The 22,406-nt window shown below is 45.9% G+C and overlaps 1 protein-coding gene across 1 annotated transcript; it reads left to right on the forward strand.

Annotated features, from left to right (window-relative positions):
- Positions 1–40: 40 nt before the first annotated feature.
- Positions 41–20,511, forward strand: trim67 (tripartite motif containing 67; the record flags this gene model as incomplete). Its single annotated transcript, XM_080860619.1, has 10 exons — positions 41–805; positions 8,054–8,149; positions 9,701–9,823; positions 13,863–13,973; positions 15,200–15,353; positions 16,356–16,516; positions 17,058–17,196; positions 18,703–19,006; positions 19,878–20,040; positions 20,464–20,511. 10 exons carry the CDS (start codon positions 41–43, stop codon positions 20,509–20,511), a joined length of 2,064 nt encoding a protein of 687 aa, XP_080716745.1.
- Between the last annotated feature and the right edge of the window lie 1,895 nt (positions 20,512–22,406).

Raw genomic sequence — 22,406 nt, forward strand, 5'->3', positions numbered from 1 at the left:
TTGCCGTTCCTTCGTTGTGTGTGAACGCTCGGTGACCAGGATGGACGAAGAATTAAAGTGCCCCGTTTGCGGCTCTCTTTTCAAGGAACCAATTATTTTACCTTGTTCACATAATGTTTGCTCGGCTTGCGCCCGAAACATCATCGTACAAACCCCAGAAGGCGAGACTCCTCCGCATAACCGGGCGTCGGGAAACTCGGACTATGATTATTTGGATATGGATAAGATGAGCATGTATAGCGAAACAGATAGTGGCTACGGGTCGTACACACCGTGCCTCAAATCGCCAAACGGAGTGCGGGTGTTCCCACCAGCGCTTGTGCACCGTCACTGTTCCATCACCTGTCCGCTTTGCCACCGTAACGTCTCTCTAGACGAGCGGGGGTTGAGGGGCTTCCCACGGAACAGGCTGCTGGAGGCGATCGTGGCTCGCTACCAACAGAACCGCGCTGCCGCTGTCAAATGCCAACTGTGCGACCGTAACCCTGTTGATGCCACGGTGATGTGCGAGCAGTGCGATGTTTTCTACTGCACACCGTGTCAACAGCGTTGCCATCCCTCCCGTGGACCCCTGGCCAAACATCGTTTAGTGCCACCGACCCAGCCGCCACCCGCTGCCCTGCAGCAGCCTCCTGCCACGGCGCGCAAACCGGCAACATGTGCAGAGCACGACGCAGAGAACTACAGTATGTACTGCATCAACTGCAAGCTTCCAGTGTGTTACCACTGTCTAGAGGATGGCAAGGAGGGCAAGCATTGCAAACACGACGTGAAACCTCTGGCCAACATGTGGAAACAGCACAAGGTGAGAGACAGAATGAGGGTAGCAAGCAAGCTGCACATCTCAACCACAACTATGCGACAAATATGTCAGCATGCTTGAACTTTAAAATGTTTTGACAGGACCAATTTAGAAGAAACTGCTCAGTCAGTCTAAATGTGATCAACCTTTATCTAATTTAATGAATCTGTCCTTTTCTTTTCCTTTTCATACTCCTGTGCACGCACACACAGACAGACACACACACACACACACACACACACACACACACACACACACTCACACACACACACACACACACACACACACACACACACACACACAAACACACAAACACACGCTGCCCCAAAGCTACTCAGACATATTCTTGTACACACACACACACACACACACACACACACACACACACACACTCTTACTGTAGTTACAACTTGCCTGAAGCTGTGGCTCTGCAAAGCTAATTTCTGAGTAGGTCACCAGTTTGTGTTTTCTCCCTCCTAATGCTACCCCACAGATCAGGAGGAATTTAGATGCTGTGACTCTCAGCCATGCTTGCCTCCTGCTGTGTGCTTTGGCCAGTTTAAAATAATGGATTTGGGCTGAAGCCCCAAAGTGCAAAACCTTGACAATGTTGTCTTACAAATAAGCAGTCAATTTAGTAAATTAACCCTAAAAGCCGTTTTCCCTTTCAGCACTGGCTGACTCACAAAGGCTCTTATTAAAAAAGAGAGATGGTATGATTTTTTGGTCCTTAAAATCTTCTGGAGTCAAACCGTGTTTTGTTTATTGGACACTCGATGGCCCCCCCCCTTCAGCCAGATGCTGAGTGTCAATGAGAAACTAGGCTATGGGTTCACCTTAACACGCACTGTCCCACAAATAGACCGTGAAAATCAAAGAAGTGTGAACGTGAGTAAATATGTAATGAGTAGAATATGAAAGGAGTATAGATGAAAGATGATGAGTAGATGAAGGATGAGGAATGCTTCCTGCCTATCTCCCTCTTGCATTCCACACGTGATTTATGATATCCATCGCCACCATCAATTTAGTCAAGAGAGATGAAGGAAGGACATTGCTTACAAATGTGGGAGGACAGAAAAATATTCCACATTAGAGAGATTCAGTGATAGTGGATGGAGGGGGAGAGATGGGAAAATGAAGGCAATAACATGCCTTGGTATGGCGGGTGTGGGTGGGGAGGGAGGGAGGAGCTGGAGTCCTCTCCATTATTTTGGGCAGATTGTCTCTGAGTGGCTCTGAAGCGGTGCTTGACATTTCTACGCCTCGCTGTGATCTCAGTAAAAATGCCTCAGTGAAAAGAAGATCAAGGGGAGTTTGGGGTCTTTGGTGGAATTAGTGCCATTGTCTGGTTCAGGGTCTACCTCTCAGTCACTACCTTCCTCTATCTATCTATCCTTCTCTCCCTGTCTCTCTCCCTTTTGCTCTAGGTCTGTCTGTGAGCTCTGCTTCAGCTCCCAGTAACATTTTTCCCATTTCTAGGTCATATCCATCCTGCTGATTTTGCAGATGTCTATTAAACTGCTTGGTAGTTTCATGATCCTATTTGATGTCATGCATGTGAGAGCCAGTCAGCATGGGAGCTTATGAGCATGGGTTTAACACAGAAAACCATATGGAGAGTGAAATGTATCGGCCCTTATGCTTTCACTTGTCTAAGCCTGTGATATTTTGGGAGATTCCCCGCGTGCATTCTGCTTGCTCTTGCTCATAGATTAGTGTGGGTTTGACAGGAAGCTGTGTGGTATGGAGACGGTGACAAGGCAGTTTATTGGAGCTTGTTGTGTGCTTACAGATAATGCAGCTCCCCCTGTCAGGCTCCGGGAGGGACATTGTGGGTAGACGATGGATTGACTCAAAAAACGATGGGTTGACAACCAATCAATATTCTAGAATTCGTCTAAGATTTAGTTACCAGGCAGGAACTGAACACACCATTTATTTGATTGGCTATTACCAGGACCTCTACTTTTTTCACTGCAGATGGGCAATAGCTAGAAGGCAAGAGCTGTCCTACTGAGTGGAGGGGAGTGGGGGGACATGGAGCTCTGACAGTGGGCAGCAGAGCTGAATCTGCCTTGAGCCCGACTCCCTACTGTCCTGTGTGTGATCCACTGACCCTGTCCACTCTCTGTGGGGTTTAGGGCTCTGTTTGTGGGCCATGTCAATAAGGATGGTTGTGGAAAAACTACTACTGACACAAACACTGGTTCATTCAGTTGGGCCATGTGGTGGTATTGAATTGTCATTGTAGTTGGGTTGTTGGATTGTGAGTTGTTGGGGAAATGTGTAACATTGTTGGTGGAGACTGCCTGCTCAAGTCACGCATTACAAATTGCATTACAAAATCTCAGTAGTCATCAAATGATTTTGTTTCAGGGAAAAGGGAATGCCAGTTCAGTTCAGTAAATGGGAATTCAACCTCTGAGGAATACATTGCATTCCTGATGTTTGTTTGTTTTTGTCAGTGAAGCTTCATTTGATTACAAGCTCTCTGAAAGGGGGGGGGGGCGATCCATCCACACAGTGGCAAAACAATCTGAGCCTCTGAGGGCACACCAGAATATATTAGCATGTTTCCCAAACAGGATGAGACAGGCAAGAAGGGAACTGGAGGGACAGTCACTTTGGCACCGTTTGCTTTGGGTAGCCATGCAGAAACACCACGAGCATCTATTTTAAGCCCTTCACTGCGGACCCAAACTCTGCATTAAGGGGAACAGAATGCCTAGGCTGCAGAGAGCATGTGTGTGTGTACGTGTGTGTCTGTGTGTGTGTGTGTGTGTGTGTGTGTGTGTGTGTGTGTGTGTGTGTGTGTGTGTGTGTGTGTGTGTGCGTGTGTGTGTGTGTGTGTGTGTGTGTGTGTGTGTGTGTGTGTGGATGCTACTGTAAGGCTGACCGTGGGTAGATAGCCTGCTGAGCTGATGAAAAATTAATACGGCACTGGAAGTTCTGACCCCTTTCTTATTTGGTCCGAATGCAATTAGAATGTGATGAAAATGGCCACTCCCAAATGATGGATTGCCTCCTTCTCTTTGGAAAAATGGTGCCCTCGTCTCCTTATGAATACCGCCTTTTCTTTTGTTTTATTTTTCGGTGTTATTATCAGCTTCTGAAACCCATTCTACTGATAGGGATCTGTGAGAAAGCCCTACTGGATCAAAGAGATGGAGCTGCTGGTGCTGGTCTTTTGGGAGGGGATGGGTTGTGGTTGGGCAGATATAGTGGGTAAGATTTAAGACAAGGAGGAGGGAAATGTGTGTGTGTGTGTGTGTGTGTGTGTGTGTGTGTGTGTGTGTGTGTGTGTGTGTGTGTGTGAGTGTGTGTGTGAGTGTGTTTGTTGGTGTGTGTGTGTTGGGGGCTGTTGTGATCATTTTGGCAATTGAAGGATCCCATCTTGCGAAGGCTCTAGTTCATTCCAAGTGACTGGCTGCAACCAGCGAATGGAGAGAGCAGAGGGCTGGAGAAATCTAGTTACAGATGGCGCTGGATGTGATGAAAGCCTGCACTGCTGCTTCTGCTACTGCTGCTGCTGCGCATGAGTACCTCAGGCACAGGCAGGCCAGGGCCAGAGATAGCACAGGCTCTGTGACTCCTACTCACACACACACACACACACACACACACACACACACACACACACACACACACACACACACACACACACACACACACACACAGACACACACACACACACACACACACACACACACACACACACACACACACACACACACACACACACACACACACACACACACACACACACACAGAGGCTCTGTGACTCCTACTCACTGAGCAGGGTGAGCAGGAGAGAATGTAGGTTAATGTATCCGGCTTGAATGCATCTGTGTGCCTCGTCCATGCGCTCCAACTGGCGAATGAGTCTTCCTCTCTCTTTCTCTCTCTCTCTGTTCTTTTTCTCTTTTTTTCTCTCCCACTCACCCACTCTTCATCCTCCTCTCTCTGATTCACCCTATCTCTTTCCCTGTCTCTCTCTTACTCATCCTATCTTTCTCTCCTACTCATCCTTGCCCTCTCTGCCTCTCACTCTCACTCTCACACTTACTCACTCTCTCTTTCCTAGTTGTCCCTCCCTCCCTCTACCTCTACCACCACACAAACACACAGGCACACACATAAACGCACACACAAAAATACCACCACACACACACACACACACACTGTCTCCATCTCTCTCTCTCTCTCTCTCTCTCTCTCTCTCTCTCTCTCTCTCTCTCTCTCTCTCTCTCTCTCTCTCTCTATCTCTCTCCTACCAGCCAATGAGAACTGGGACAGAGTCATCTGCATAAGAAACCAAGGCAACCAAGATGGAAGGAAGGACATAAGTTTCTCAATGCTATTTCTGTCAGTATGAGTGTGTAGCTCCTTACGCAGGACCTCAGTGTAGTTTCAACTGTTCGTGTGCATCTGCTCAGCTCACATGTTACCATGGCTACTGAGCAGCATTGAGCTCAATTAGTAACGTTTTCTGTTAATGCCGTTAATTTCAACACATGAAAATGTAGGACTATTCCCCGATAAATTGATACTGAACAAGGGAAAATGAATTGCTGCGTGTGTTTTTGGGGCACTGAAGGAGTCAGCTATGATGATTGATTGATTGATTTGTGTAGTTGATGAAGAGGGACAGTGTGCATTAATAACATTAACATGTACAGTAAATGCACCCAATTGTAGCCAAAAGGCTAGTTTTCATTGGCAGTCCCCCTGGCTAAAGATAGGGAAGAATTACAGCATAATGATGATCTGAAGAATGTCTCACATCAAAGCAACAAATGCTATTCTACATAGTCATGCATTTATTAATCGCAAGTTACAAGTTTCATCAATATTTCAATGGTTCTATAATACGGCTCTATAGTATCAGCCAGTATACATCACAATGCATCAGCTGTGTAGGCAGCATTTTGTAGATTTCTTTTTTCTTTTCTCTCTAATCTGGCCTGGTTTCTCCCCAGTCTGCTGCCTGGTCTCCTCTCTCTCTCTCTCAGCCTATAATGTGCGTGGTGGCAGCTTAGAATGCACGGCCTGGTTCAGTGCAGAGGAAGAGGAGAAAGGAGAGAGGAGAGAAAGCTCTGTGCTGTTTGTTGTGTGATGCACACTGGCCTGAGTGCACAGGGCACAAAACATCAGTCTTGCTCACTGGACCGCAGTGGCACTCACACACACACACACACACAGACACACACACACACACACACGCGCGCGCGCACGCGCACACACACACATACACACACACACACACACACACACACACACACACACACACACACAGACACACACACACACACACACACACACACACACACACACACACAGAGTTCAAGAGATTTGTGTGTACGTGTGAGCGGTTGAGCTGTGGCTGCAGATTGGTTCTGCTCTCATCCAGATGTGGGGAGTTAATGACACAGCTGCTGAGAGGGAGGGTGAAAGAGAGAGGCAGAGAGAGAGGGAAAGAGAGAGAGAGAGAGAGGCAGAAAAGAAGAGAGGATGGGGGTGAGAGAGAGAGAGAGGAGGATGACCCACCCCGCATGACGCGTATATCCCTGCGGACTCAGCACAGTCAAGGTCAGTGTGATGATCAGGTCAGATTTGTATTGTCTTACAGTTACATGACAAACAGGCCTGTGCAGCTGAAAATGAATCTGCACTTAGCGCCATGGAAAAGCACTCACAAATACTCCCCCTAACCACCTCTCTCTCCCTCCCTCTCTCTCTCTTTCTTCTCCCTCCCTCTCACCATTTTTCTCCCATGCTTTTATCTGTAAACCACCACATAAACACCAGACATAGACAATAAAAACCTCACTGAAAACAGAGGTATTGAAAGGAAATGGTGGAGATGGTGACTGTGTTTTGTTCATAAATTTGATATATTTTGACATCCATTTTCCCAAACGATCGTCTACTCCAGCCTACTTTCATGCAATGCCTTTGAGATGTTTCCAAACAATGGCTGTGCTTGCATCCTTCGCCGGCCAAATCGCGCTAATGTTCTTTTCCATCTCTGTCACGTCTGGCGGGAGCTTGGCCATTCGTTTGTCACATGGTGGAGGAGGGGTGGGTGTGGCGGGGGGGGGGGGGGGGGGGGGGGATTGGTGCAGCAGTGCGCTGCTCTTCAAATCTCCTTCAAAGCAGCCAGGCGTCCTGCTTCTCAGTCATCCAAGTCCTGGTTGTCCTGCCAAGGCCAGCTAGCATATCCTATCAAAGTGTGCAGGAGCCAGCGCGACATGACTCGCATCCTGAGTGAGCTCCACCACCACTGCTGTTGACCTTGGCCAAAGCCCCCCCCAACCCCCCCCCCCCCCCCCCCGTTGTCAATAACTAAAGTCTGTCCCCTTATAAGGACCAAATGCCAACCAGTTGCCCATTGATCAAACAACAGGCTCTCCACTAATTGGAACAAGCCCTTGTGTCTTTGTGGCTTTGACCTACTGGTCCCAGGTCAACCCCACCAAGAAAGGCCTGAGCAAAAGATTGTGGCCTTGGCCCACCCTAAAGTCATCTCATCTTGGGAAAGGGAGGGCAGAGGCTTGAAAAGAGGGAGGAGGAGGCGGAGGAGGAGGAGGAGGAGAAGGAGGAGTAGGAAGGGCATCACTCATCCCCTTGTTAGCCACGCAGCAGACAGCTTGCTGGGGCAGATGGCGCATTAAGGCAGTGTGTGGAGGGCTGGCTTGATGGAAGGTGCTCCGGTGCCTGCCAGGCTGAGGGCCACACGGGGGGTGGCGGGGTGCGGATGGGGGTGTGGAGGAAGTGGAGCAGGTGGGTGTGTGAGGTGTGGAAGCTGGCCAAATTGAGCTCAGTCGGGGTCCGTGTTCCCCATGATTGTTCGTCACTCAAGGGTATCAGAAAAAAAGTACACCGGGCTCAAAGATAACAACCACAACTCAAGAAAATGCATTAAAAATACTCACAGACACCGGACATGTCAGTGCCTGTATGTCTACCGGGTTATTCTTTTTATTGTGAGTGGGGCTTTTATTACTGTTGATGTACATTGGCAAAGATATTTGCCATCACTGCCTGCTTAAATTCTGAATGACAATAATAACAACTGAATTTTAATGCATTTCATATGCTGAATTCTTCACTGAACTGTGGTCCATACGCGCCTCTTCTGAATCAGTATCGTTTCTCTCTGCAGGCTGTTGTGGTGTCTCTGTCTCTCTCCTACACATTGTGTGTCAGCTCACCTTCTGCCCCCTCTTCTCTCTCTCTGCCACCCAGGGCCAGCTCTCTCAGGCTTTAAATGGAGTGTCAGACAAAGCCAAGGATGCCAAGGAGTTTCTGATTATGCTGAAGAACATGCTGCAGCAGATCCAGGTAAAAAAAAAATTTTTTATTGGAAATCTCTCTGGGGGTCCCCAAGGACACTAGAACAAAGAGTGTGTGGAATGCACAACCAGGAAATAATGAGGGAAGATGCAGTGACCTCCATGGAAACACTTGCAAGGTAATATTGCTTCACTGAAAAGGAATGCACAACATGTGTCTTTGCTTTTTACAATGAGAAGTAGGAGTTTGGTACGAGACTGGGAAATCTTCTTTTCATGCCAGACGGCTGCACACCAATAAACAAACAAATAAAAAAGAGGAAATGGGTTACTATTCTCTGCGGAGAGTCTCAGACCTCCATATTGAGAATGTGGGGTAAGCAATGTCACTTTTTGTTCTTGTGTTCAACTCTGCAGAAAAAAAACCCCCTCTGGATTATGGAGGTCTTTTTTTTATTTTTAGGCTGGCACTACTTCTAAAGCCCTTCTTACTACCCAGCAGGCAGGGAAGTATCTGTTTGCAGCCACATGCTCTACAGAGGCTGCCGGGAGAGCAGCCTCACCAACACAATCAGCACTGAGCCTGAGTCCTCCCCAAGACAATTTAGGCTATTACAGCCTTACAACACTGTCACGTCTTATCAGCTATGAAAATGTGTGTAAGGCCCTTTTTTCACATTGGATTTTGAGGGATTCTTGTCTTTGTTAAGTCCCGTGCAATGTGCTGAAGATTTAGCCCACTTCCCTGGGTGCATGGAAGAGTCAGGTCTGCACGGTTGCCATCCAGTTGCTCATACGCCATTCGCGATTAGATCAGTGGTTAATGCAAGGAGATGCGGCATAATTGAGAACGGGGGGGGGGGGGGGGGGGGGGGGGGGGGAATCAAATGACGAACAGGCAGACGTTCCATATTAGTCGTGAAATGCTCCAGTAGATCGGGGAAATAAATGTAGAGAACGGACTTGACAATGGCAGTTTTGTCAGCATTGCTATTTATCTTTAAAATTAAGTGTCAAAATGCATCACATTCACTTTAGACGCACGGTATTGCCAGTGACGATGTACCTCACATGCTGGTTTGTAGGCAAGAATGTTTTGCTAAAAACAATGGTTGACTTCATTCCTGCTTGCACAGAATATTCCATTTCAGGGAAACTAGGTCATGAACAAAATACAAATCAGTAAACAATACCCACATTAGCTAAATTACATTAAAAAAGACATTATATGACAAAATACATAATGGTATTATATTTTAAACTTTGAATGTACACATGTGGAAGTCTGCTCTGTGGGCCAATATAAATGTATGCTAATGCTGATCATTTGATTTTATTATTTGAATAGTATTTGCTGATTTAACGTCCTGCTCCCTATGTATCATAAACACAAGCATATTCCGGGCAGAATGGTCATCTGCCATATGTCCTCATCAGAGCCACCTTATTCTTCATGTTCTATTCTATTCTATTGGAGTACTGCCTCGACCCACCTCTCACAGGTGCTGATGTGTGTGTGTGTGTGTCTGTGTGTGTGTGTGTGTCTGTGTGTGTGTGTGTGTGTGTGTGTGTGTGTGTGTGTGTGTGTGTGTCGCCACAGGAGAGCGGTGTGGAGTTTGAGGCCTGTCTGGTGGCGCAGTGTGACTCCCTGATCGAGGCCCTCACGCGGCAGAAAGCCAAGCTGCTCACCAAGGTGGCCAAGGAGCGCGAGTACAAACTGAAGGTAGGTCGGCAGCCTCCGTATGGAGTGATACCCCTGACAGATTGGCATCTTCTCTGGGTGTCACTCTCAGACAAAAATGACCCGAGACAAGACCCCATCTGCCCCATCAAGAACCCCTTCCACTGGCTGTGGTGGGGAGACGGGGACGAGTGGTCTTATGTGTGGTCCACTGGCTGTAGTGTGGAGAGACGGGGACGAGTGGTCTTATGTGTGGTCCACTGGCTGTAGTGTGGAGAGACGGGGACGAGTGGTCTTATGTGTGGTCCACTGGCTGTAGTGTGGAGAGACGGGGACGAGTGGTCTTATGTGTGGTCCACTGGCTGTAGTGTGGAGAGACGGGGACGAGTGGTCTTATGTGTGGTCCACTGGCTGTAGTGTGGAGAGACGGGGACGAGTGGTCTTATGTGTGGTCCACTGGCTGTAGTGTGGAGAGACGGGGACGAGTGGTCTTATGTGTGGTCCACTGGCTGTAGTGTGGAGAGACGGGGACGAGTGGTCTTATGTGTGGTCCACTGGCTGTAGTGTGGAGAGACGGGGACGAGTGGTCTTATGTGTGGTCCACTGGCTGTAGTGGGGAGACGGGGACGAGTGGTCTTATGTGTGGTCCACTGGCTGTAGTGGGGAGACGGGGACGAGTGGTCTTATGTGTGGTCCACTGGCTGTGGTGGGGAGACGGGGACGAGTGGTCTTATGTGTGTTCCACTGGCTGTAGTGGGGAGACGGGGACGAGTGGTCTTATGTGTGGTCCACTGGCTGTAGTGGGGAGACGGGGACGAGTGGTATTATATGTGGTCCACTGCGGACATCATGTCCCACTGAGAGCAGAAGCTCACCACACACACACACAGCATGTCCCACTGAGAGCAGAAGCTCACCACACACACACAGCATGTCCCACTGAGAGCAGAAGCTCACCACACACACACACACACACACATGACCCCTCTGCCACACAAATCCAGGTCAGCTGAAGAGTGCAGAATCCTAAGATGAACTATGGAGTAGGTCACACACACTCACAGCCCAATCCTCCACCGCCCCTGCCACATGGTCTGCCCTCAGGCCAACACTGAGGAACCATTAAAAGAGAAGCAGAGGAACTTCTTTGTTGTGTTGGGTATAAATTCCCTTGTTGAAAAAGTCCTAATTCAGCCTAAATTAAGGATATTTTTTCGCCCCACATCGTTATTCAACAATACGTTTTCATGGCCTCTTTGTACAGTGAAATCGGCTTTTGCCACTGGGGTGGCCTGAGACAGGGCCAATTACAGTAAGGGTTTGTTTTGGGTTCTTTTCCTTTTTTGCATGACTTTTCCATTTGCATGATTTTGAAAGCGTTGGTCAAAACATTGGCCTTTATACCCCTCTTGAACCACCATTAACCTTATCATCATGTCTAATGAGTTGTCGCCACTCGGTTGAATTAGTCCGATGCAGCTAGGGCAGAGGAGGCTGCAGTGAGGGGGCATTAGGGCATCCATCCGGTGCCCAGTGAAAGTGCCCGAGCCCCAGCCGGGGCAACGGGAAGAGGCAGCTGGCAGGATTTAACGCAAAGCCCCCAGGCCCCAGTGGGTCACATGGAATGGTGCCAGCCTGCCACGTGCTGGCCAGGGGATTGGAGCTCCTGAGACAGCTGCTGTTATTAGCACAGGAAAGAGGAAGAGAGATAGATAGATATACAGAGAGAGAGAGAGAGAGAGAGAGAGAGAGGGAGAGAGAGAGAGACAGAGACAGAGACAGAGACAGAGAGAGAGAGAGAGAGAGAGAGAGAGAGAGAGAGAGAGAGAGAGAGAGAGCACTGGTGATAAATAAAACCACAGCAAGGTTGTGGCCTTTGCCTGGGATTACTGAGAGAATGGTGAGTTCAGATTCAGTCTGCACTCAACCATATGTTTGGAGAAACAAATCCTCCTCCTGAAACAATCGATTTAATCACATTTCATTCCGCTTGGAATGTCAGGACTATGACATCAAAACATTGTCTGATGGAATACCTCCCATCCGACGCTTTCCATTATTTTGCATATTGCAGCATCACTGACTAAAATGGGCCAAGAGCCAGTGTTTACTCACATGGAGAGAAAGAAAAGAAAAAAAAGAGGAAAAGAAAAAAACAAACCTCCCAGAAGTATGGCATTTGCTGCGCCCTCTGTTTAATGACTTGACGTGTTATGTTTGTGTCAGCCTGACGGCAAACGTCATTTTCTACTCTAATTCATTCATTCCGAGCCAGCAGCCCTGTCAGCAGGGTTTTTAACATTTATATATTTATTCTTCTTTTTTTTTTTAAGCAGTGGCCTCTTTCGCCACAATAGTCAGTCCTCATATGCCTTGTGACTGCGGCCAGTGTTCATCCACAGACATAATCCATAGGCTGCGCAGATCAGCCCTGGTCCTCTCTGTAGGATTAACATTAGGTCACTTAGAAAAGTATTTAAAATTATTTTTCACATTTTTACTTAAAACATTAATCATAAGTGCAGCGAGTATCAAATCACTATGGTCTCTATTATTCATGAGGCATCTACATAATTAGGAATTCTACCCTCCGGTCTACAATTCGTTCGAGAGAGGACATGGTAATTAAAGTGTTTGACAGGTGAATAATTGCTGATTATATAAATGATGGCTGTGCAAACTGCCTGAATGTGTTGGTAGATTAATTACATTATTGCCGTGATTAGTCATGAAAGATTATACAATTTGATAGGTGTATCATCAGCTTCATTTTGTTTTTGTTTTCATGGCATCTCTTGGCATGTAAATACACACAATCGGGTGTCTGCTTTTATTGGAACTGTGCAGGAAATGTTTTGAAATTGGACTTGGGCTTGGCAGACTTTTCATGTTCAGTATGTCAGGAAACCTGCGCCATTGAGCCGTGAGAAATCCCCAGCGTGAACAATGGTGACAGACAGATGCATTTTAATTAGCTGTGAATGAATGGCTTTGACAGCCACCCAAATCCCATCTTCTCTGCTCTCTGCTCTCTGCTGACCTCCGTATAACATCAACCAGGGACAATATGTGTGTGTGTGTGTGTGTGTGTGTGTGTGTGTGTGTGTGTGTGTGTGTGTGTGTGTGTGTGTTTGTGTGCGTGCGTGTGTGTGTGAATATATGTATGTGTGAGCTTGTATTTTAGAGAATGGCCATTCAATCTGTGAAAATGTATAACCTTGTGTGTGTGTGTGTGTGTGTGTTTGCCTTTGTCTGTGAAAACCCATTCGTTTAGCACACAATTCATTTTGCAAATGCTTTTCTCCACAGCTACATATGACTGGCGCAGTACACAGCTGAAACAATTTAGGGCAATATAGGTCGTACGTGAGGCATATAAGTGTCAGAGATGCACTGGCACTAATTGGACAGGCTGAACACATTTTATAGGGAGATGGGAGGGGAAGAGCACGTTCCATGATGTTAATCTTCACAGAGAGTTGAAATGAAGTGCTAAGAGGACCAAATGATACAAAACAATGTCCACAATGCTGGCCTACTGCCAGATAATCACACTCGCCAGCTGGCAAACTGTCTGATTATTCATATTGTGTGTGTGTGTGTGTGTGTGCCTTTTGCATGCATGCCATATCTGAAAAGGCAATAATTATATTTCTTATTTTTTGTGAAGACAGATTTATCAAAATATTCTTTGGTCTACTGGTGTCAGGAAGCTGACTCTTATGGTTATGTATTAAGCATGCAGGGTTGGGGAGTCACTAGTATCATGTAAGTTAATTCATTGAATTACAAAATAAGTGTAGTTGTAACTGTAGTGAGCTGTAACCTATTACATTTCAAAATGAACCTTCCCAAACCTGTATTACACAATGAATATGAAAATGGTAGTGTTTGATATGTGTCTGTTTGGAGGAGGATTGTGTGCATATTTCAAAAATATCTATATTTAAGAAACAAATTCAATGAATTCAACAGTCCTTAAGCAATTGATCAGTGAGATATTTTTATGTACAGTATGTGCAGATGTTTGTGTGTCGTCCATGTCTGTAACATGAGCTCATTCTGCTGGTTTGTGCTGCAGGTGGTGCGTGACCAGATCACCCACTGCACCATGAAGCTGCGCCAGACCACGGGCATGATGGAGTTCTGCTTGGAGGTGATCAAAGAGAACGACCCCAGCGGCTTCCTCCTGGTACGCCCTGCTTTTGTTTTAGGGGACCGATTCACCAGTGCTACCAGGGACGTGCACAGAAGTGTGCTAAGGTTGCTTGGGCAACTGCCCGTTTGCCCTCTTCGACTGAAGTTGCCCCTCCAAAGGAAATATATATATTTTTTAAAATGACAGTTTAAAATGATATTGTGAAAATTTGCGATTACATGACGGGGGCGTGGCACCCGCGGTAAGAGACAGTTTAAAATGATATTGTGAAAATTTGCGATTACATGACGGGGGCGTCATAAATATTGTGTTGCCCCTTTTTTCCAGGGCAGAGCAACTGCCCTTCAAAATTCCTGTGCACGTCACTGAGTGCTACTGTTGTCTGTTATTATGGACCTGATCATACACTTTAAAAATTATTTCTGCACAAGCATGACAAAATTAGTTTTCATATTTGTATGTTAAGCATGAGATGTTGAAACGGACTTTCATTTGTTATAGCTTGTTCGACAGTAGGAAAGTGGACAGATTTTTAAATCAAAACACTGTTTATAGGTGCTTCAGAATGATCTAGCATTCATTTTCACAGGCATAGAAAATTCACTTACATGCAGTGTGGATTTAGGATGAGGGTTTTTAGTATCTAAAGGCCTCCTCTCATCCTCACGCACCTCTGACTCGAGTGTTTGATTCGCCCGGAGGTTCAGAGTGAGGCCTATGGGAGACAGTGAAATGGAGTTAAAAGCTCCTCCAATGGGGCAGCGGCGGATCCCTTCCCACTTCAATGTTTTATGAGGGATTGATTTGTGCTGCACCATGAAAGCCCCTGGCAGGTCTTGCAAATCTCTGGGACCCTCACGAGGCTGCAGACACACCTTACCCATCAGGCATTTGGCTTTGTGGCATCTTCCCTGTAGCATTTCCGCTGAGGGTAATGGGAGGAACATTAGCGTAATATGTTGCTTGGGGGACATTACAGATGGAGGGATATCATGTCATATCGTATCACAATGTATGGTTTTGTGTCGTATCGCATCTAATATCGTATCGTTTTGTGTCGTATCGCATCTTATATCGTATCGTTTTGTGTCGTATCGCATCTTATATCGTATCGTTTTGTGTCATATCGTATCTTATATCGTATCGTTTTGTGTCGTATCGCATCTTATATCGTATCGCTTTGTGTCGTATCGCATCTTATATCGTATCGCTTTCTGCCTTTCCCGTTACCATTTCCTCATCCGCGTCTCCGTCCACAGATCTCAGACCCTCTGATCAAGCGTGTGCACTCGTCTCAGGACCAATGGGTGAAGAGCGCTCTGGAGCCCAAAGTTGGCTCGGAGTTTGACCTGACCCTCAACACTGACCCGCTGCTGCAGACCATCATCCAGCTGGACTTCGCTCAGAGCAAAGGTGAGATGCCCAGCCTTCACACACACACATCAACCACAGTTACTTCTTCTTCTTATCACTTACTAGGAAAACATAAAAGTAATGACTGAAAATATTTTCTGGTTATTATGTTTTCCATTTCCTTATACATGTATATGTTCGTATTGTATGAAAGTCTGTTTTTTGAATGTGAATGAGGAGGTTTTTCCTAATCAGTTATTTCCAATGACCCTAAGAGTGTATTCTACTGCTTCCTTGGGTGCTGCACTAGACTGCTTGAATATTGTTATGGTGACTGGAAAAAACATTGGCAATATTACATTGGGAAAATATACTGAAATACAATTGAATTTTCAAGAAATATCATTGCCCAGACTGGCCCTATCTGGTGTGAAAACTATGTTTTTATAAGTCAATCCAGCTGAGACGCACAGAAATGCTTTCTCACATTCATCTTCATGTCACTATATTAAAATATCCATCTCAGTTGCTGAATTGAATTTGACATCCCCAGTTGCAGGCCAGCATAATGAAATATGGATGAGGTGAATGTTTCCTTGTTTCCCCCTGAGGCTAACCCTTATAAACCATCCCAGTTCCACTGTGTTGACTACAGGATTGCTGAGAAATCACCCATGCACCCATACTCTGTCCAATATCATGTTTCAGATGTACAGGAGACTCCATTATTGAAACAAATGCATGCAGGTGACCAGAAAGAGACGGAGAGCACAGGAGGTATTTTTCATAGCTGCTACGATAAACCCCCAAAACTCACTAAGCCTATAAAAAAAAAAAAAAAAACCCAACTCCCTGTTCACTTCCCCGTGTCGAGAGACCTGACTGCCCACTCCGCTGTTTAGAGCTGGACTGGGGCGGTTCAAACAGAGCTCTCCTCCCCCCTGTGCATGTGTCCATTGCACCTATCCCCCATTCAAACATTTCTTAAAGCTCACACTGCTTGACACTGCTCGTGGGGATGGTGATGGTGACTTTTCCCTCGGTTGGTTGTTGATCTTCCAGCACAGACCCCCACGGCCCCCTCAGCCCCCCTGCTGCAGCTGGAGAAGTGCTGCACCAGGAACAACAGCGTCACCCTGGCGTGGAGGATAAGTGCAGTCCCACCGGCCCCAGTGGATGCCTATGTGCTGGAGCTGGATGATGGCAACGGGGGCCAGTACAGGGTGAGTCTCTCCTGGAGGTTTAGAAACCCTGGGCGACTGTGTCACTGTGTGATTGTTGTTTTGGAGAATGTCCGCCTATTTTTGCCTCATGAAAACGCCAATGATGGCAAGCAAATATGAAAGTAAAAAATCAACATAATGCTTATTTTGATCAGTAATTTGGCTGATGAGCTCGTCAGAGCAGAAAAAGAGCAACAAATCCAGATGTTGCTCTTGTTCAGATGCCAGTTGGATTCAGCCTGCAGATGTGATCCTCCATCACCTGCTTCATAATTCATGATGTATCATTTCCTGTGTGATTTTGCCTCCTCGCTCTCTCTTCTTCTATGTCTTTCCTCTCTCCGCCTTTTGTGTTTAACTTACAACATCCTCTCTACTGATGCTAAAGTAGGGCACTACTAATGGCACCTCACAGCAGAAACCTTTCTGTTGCTGAAAATACAACTCACCATGTATCTCTCTCTCTCTCTCTCTCATCCCTTTCTCTCTCATCCCTCTCTCTCATCCATCTCTCTCTCTCTCTCTCTCTCTCTCTCCTCAGGAGGTGTATGTGGGAAAGGAGACCATGTGCACTGTGGATGGCCTCCACTTCAACAGCTCCTACAATGCTCGGGTCAAGGCCTACAACTCCGTTGGGGTCGGGCCCTACAGCAAGACTGTCATTCTGAAGACATCCGATGGTGAGCCTCTCCCGTTCTCTTTCTCTCTCTCTCCTCCTCCTCTCTTTCTCCCTCTGTCCCTCTGCGTGTGGCCCTGGTGAGCGAACATGAAAGGGGCGCGAGGGGACCCCGACTGGGTACGCTCGTCTTAATTAGTGCCCGGGGATACTCCCCTTTCTAAGCCGCTCCTGTGGGAGGCAGTTTCCTGGCTGCCTTGCACACCGCTGAAGCTACACCAGCGCGGTGTCTGCCTGTGTCCTTGATTACAGGCTTTGAGGTGCATTTGAAGGAAATGTGTTTGTGTTAATATAAAATGTCATTGTCGAGAAATTGCCCGTGTTGGCACATTTCTATGTCCTTACAAGGAAGTGACGGCTCCCAGGAAATTGATTTTTCATTTGTGTGTGTGTGTCTCTGTGTGTGTGTGTGTGTATACTTCCATTAATATGTACAGCTAGCTTTGTCCCCAGTTGTGTTTTGCCATCAGACAACAAGGCAGGCATCTTTTTAAGACTGCAAGTGGCCTCAGTATGAGGAGTCTTAGAGGATCCCGGTGAAAAGGCTACATTATCTGGTGCGTGTGAAGCTGTGTGTGTGTGTGGAAATGTTCTGAGTGAAGCTGGAGTAAATAAATGAACAGGGGTGATCAGTGCCAGCATTGATGGAGCTGTGAAGGATGTATGCTGGCTGACATGGAGCTGGCTGTGGCTGCCACCTCCCTGCTTGTCACAGGCTGACAGCCAGGGCCCTAATGAGTCCAGTCTCACGGCAGAGCAGCAGAGAAGAGACACGGTGCCCGACACTATTGATTCATTGTGATAAATGGAGACTCATGAGGGAGATGGCCAAACACCCAACCAGATGATCAGAATCAGCCAGGCTGGGGGATGGGGGATGGGGGATTGGATGGGATTGGATCTGAGACGGTTTCAGACCTGAGGACAACCATGGAAAACCATGCCCACATAGTAGGGGATCAGTGGCGGCTTCTGCCAGTAATACACCGAAGCCCTGAAATGGATGTTGCGGCAGAGATGCCAGTCCTCTGCAGCCGTGTTCCAGATCCGGCTGTTTATTTCCAAACACTGCTGGCGTCTCTCTCTCCCTCAAGTATCTCTAGAGGATCTATGGTAATGAAAGCCACGCAGAAGGCAGATTGCACACCGCACGGCTGCCTTGTGGGTAGAAAGCACTGCCGAATCAGAATGCGAATTAATCCAGTCGCTTGACTTTCAAATGAGCACATCAACTTTAATATTTCATCACTAGCGCCTTGCATATTTAATGTGTCACCTCACGTTTGGCAGCGGCAGCAGATAGAAACCGCAGCATGTGGCATTCGCTGATCAGGCAGGACTTTCGAGGTGTATGCTACGCCATCAGCCTCGTTTCCTCACGTTTTTTGCCTCTTCACCAAGTTCACACGCAAGGTCAGGCCAGCGTCTGCGGGCAGCGAGGTGCTAAGAGGAGAGAAGGGTTTTTGTGGCATCTGTGGTTCTGACTGCTGTTTTCGGTGTGTGCCTGCAGTGGCCTGGTTCGCGTTCGACCCGACCTCGGCGCACCGGGACATCGTGCTGTCCAACGACAACCAGACGGTGAGCTGCAACAGCTACGACGACCGCGTGGTAATGGGAACGGCCGCCTTCTCCAAGGGCACGCACTACTGGGAGCTGAACATCGACCGCTACGACAACCACCCGGATCCGGCGTTTGGTGTGGCAAGGATCAACACCACAAAGGACATGATGCTGGGCAAGGATGACAAGGCCTGGGCCATGTATGTGGACAACAACCGCTCCTGGTTCATGCACAACAACTCACACACCAACAGGTGAGGAATGGGCCTGTGATGTGTGACTAACTGCTCCTTGCGTGAGTCATATATAAGACCTTTCAGTGCTCACTTCAGAGTGAAGGCCTTACTGATTATGTGATAAAAATAATAATAATTCATTTTATTTTTAATGCACTTTTCATTCAAAGGAATCTCAGAGTGCCTAAGTGTGTGCCTATGTGCTGTGTTCTTTTCCCATCACACACCATCTAACCAATAGACCTAAAGTAGACACAATTATTCCCACTCAGAGCACTAACTTCATGTTATTTCTCTTTTTCATCTTGGTTCCCTGTGATGTGGGGTTACAACTAGGTTTTTGTTGGTACAAATACCATTTCATTTCATCCTCATTAGTTTTTTCCCTTCTGTCAGACAGAATCGAGATTCATTGAATCATTCATTACACTCACTACACTCAATTATCCAGGCAATCATCAAAGGAAGAGTCCCATATTTGAGTTTGGTAAGCGTTGCTCTAATAAGAGGTGCCATTTTTTTCTTTCACTACTAGTGACACTCGTGACGTGAGTGTTGTTTTTTTTCTCTCCCTTGAGATCCCCACTTCAAATGCGGTATCTGGGGCTGAGAGAGGATTTCATAAAGTCTTGCAAATCTGCGGTTCAGGGTACACACAGTATATCCTAAATAAAAGTGGAACAAGAATTCATTCCATGAGATTTGGGCTCAACAGTGATTAAAGTAATTTGAAGTGAGGAAGCATGACATGCCTCCACACGCCTCATTAAGCAAAACTGATGAGAAACTGCTCAAGACTTTTATAAAATAATAGTCCCTGTGCGTTGGGCTTGGGAATTAACAAGTTGTACGAGTAGAGTGAAATACTGTATGTGTGTGTTTTCCACAGAGCTGAGGGGGGCATCAGTAAGGGCTCCACCGTAGGAATTCTCCTGGACCTGAACAAGCACTCCCTCACCTTCTTCGTCAACAAGGTGCAGCATGGGCCTATGGCCTTTGAGAACCTGGAGGGTGTCTTTATGCCCGCGGTCAGCCTCAACCGGAATGTCCAGGTGAGTCCAAGTTGCTTCAGAAAAGCTCATGGAGGTTTAAAGAAAAATGTCTTTGTAATTTGGTTAAATCCTCAACTACAAGATAGAATTGATATATTAAGGGACCTTTAACAACCAGTCCTATTAAGAATCCTTGGCTTTTGAACTCTAGGCATTTTGAAGCAATAGATATAGAGCAATAGCCAAACTCCCTGCACACTAAGACTTAATGTTGTTGACTTAATGTTGTTGTTGTTGTTGTTGACTTAATGTTGTTGACTTAATGTTGTTGTTGTTGTTGTTGACTTAATGTTGTTGACTTAATGTTGTTGACTTAATGTTGTTGACTTAATGTTGTTGTTGTTGACTTAATGTTGTTGACTTAATGTTGTTGACTTAATGTTGTTGACTTAATGTTGTTGTTATTGTTGTTGTTGTTTGCAGGTGACCCTTATAACAGGCTTGGAGGTGCCAAAGAATATTGCACAGTGACCCTCAAAGATCAATGTTAACCTAAAACACTGTAAGACCCCATAAACTTCAACATCTAATGCTGTTTTCTGTCTGTCTGCCGTCAACTATACAGTACATGTCCCCTTTAGTGATACAACAGAAGACTTTGATGAAAATCTCCTGATGTCATTTTAATTTCTTTTTTTCCCCCCCTCGGTTATTATGAATCCAGCTGCATCTTGAAACCGTACGTACAATCTGGTGCTGAGTTTACAACCGCATCTTGCCACAGGGTGCCATAAAATAGGTGAACCGGTAATCCTGGATCCCATTAGAACACAGAATCTTAGAAAGTAAGGCACGAAGTGCCCTAAGCTCCATTCACTCGACTGCTCTAAAACTCAGGTTTGTTTTTATTACACTGATATTGTGTGTCTCCCGTTTACTGGGAATAGGGGACATTTTTGGAGTTTTTTTTGGGGGGGGAATGTGGGTCAGTCAGCCAGTCCATTGTCACTCATTTGCACAAGGCAGTTGCCCTATTAATCAACTGTGCCAATCAATCAGGATATTTTCTGGTTCAAAGGGAAACAAGCAAAGACTTACCCGTACTGTAATCTTCCTTTGTCCCCAAAAAGGCAGTCATGTTAGGAAGGGCCGATGTGAAGCTGCTTAATATATGATATTCAGAATTGTTTTTTTCTGTCCCAGAATATTTCAAACTCCCAAGGGATCTTGCTGCTGCTCGGTTGAGGTTTCCGTGCTACTGATTTCTAGCCATTCTGTCAGCCATCAGTAATCTGTTTGCCAGCATTTACACTAAATGTCCACGTTCACTGTGACACTGGGTGTGTAGTTTAGAAGTGTAACATTCCAGCTGGATTTTTGTTAAGGTGATTTCAGACAATGGATCTGCCTTAACCTGTGTACTTTTCCAACTAAACTGAATGTTTCTATGCCATGTTGATTTGATTTGATAAATTATTTTTATTTGATTTTCTGTATGAATCGTTGTGTGGGTATGCAGCTCCATGTTATTAAGAGTGAAAGCCATAGATTCAGTATATTGTAAAGCTGGCCAACCGTGTTTGCATGTCATACTGCTGTAAATATCAACACTCATGATGAGGACAAGTGCCACGCATGATGTACTAATGGCCTGAAGTAAAAAGAGGAATAATACTTTTGTAAATAGTGTAATGAGGGTGGCAGTTCGCCCCCTGGAGTTGAAAATAAGAACAACAGGACCTACCTTCCCTCAGTACAGCTTGAAAGCGAAGGCTAATTGATGATGATTGATGGTGATGATGATGATGATGGTGGTCATGGATTCACTATTTAATATCTACTTGTGCAACACAAAACTAGTATGTCATGTACTTATAATACACTATTGAGTTCATAAATAGGTTAATTATATGTAAGGCAGAATGACGGGGTTGGTCATTCTCTGTGGATTCATTTATTCATACCACTTCCTAGTACAGGTTGTTGTTACCGGTATTTAAGTTAAGACATATGCAGGTATAATTTTAATGTAATTTTAGATTTAATTTACTGTTCTGAAAGTCTTTAATATATATTTTTTGTAAATAGTTTTTTTTTTTTTAGAGTTTACTTCACTCCCAGAATGAGGAATTATTATCAGATTAACTAAATTACTATAAACCATTACTGTTCTTTGATATTATTATTACATTATTCAGCCAAGAGAGTATGCCGGAGAAATATATATATATATACATATATATGTATCTATTGTTTGTGTTGTCAGTAATCCAAAGTGAAATCAGTTTCTTGAGGATAAAGCATGCCAAAGTTTGCTCTCGATTCTCTCGAGACCACAGTCATTTTGCAGTGGAGAAAGCAAGGCTAGTGTTCTTCTTTAGTGTGACTGACACAAGAACTCAGTGCTTTAGCCAGGGTCTCCTCTG

Source organism: Sprattus sprattus (genome assembly GCF_963457725.1).
Source record: "Sprattus sprattus genome assembly, chromosome: 2".
Taxonomy (NCBI): Eukaryota; Metazoa; Chordata; class Actinopteri; order Clupeiformes; family Clupeidae; genus Sprattus; species Sprattus sprattus.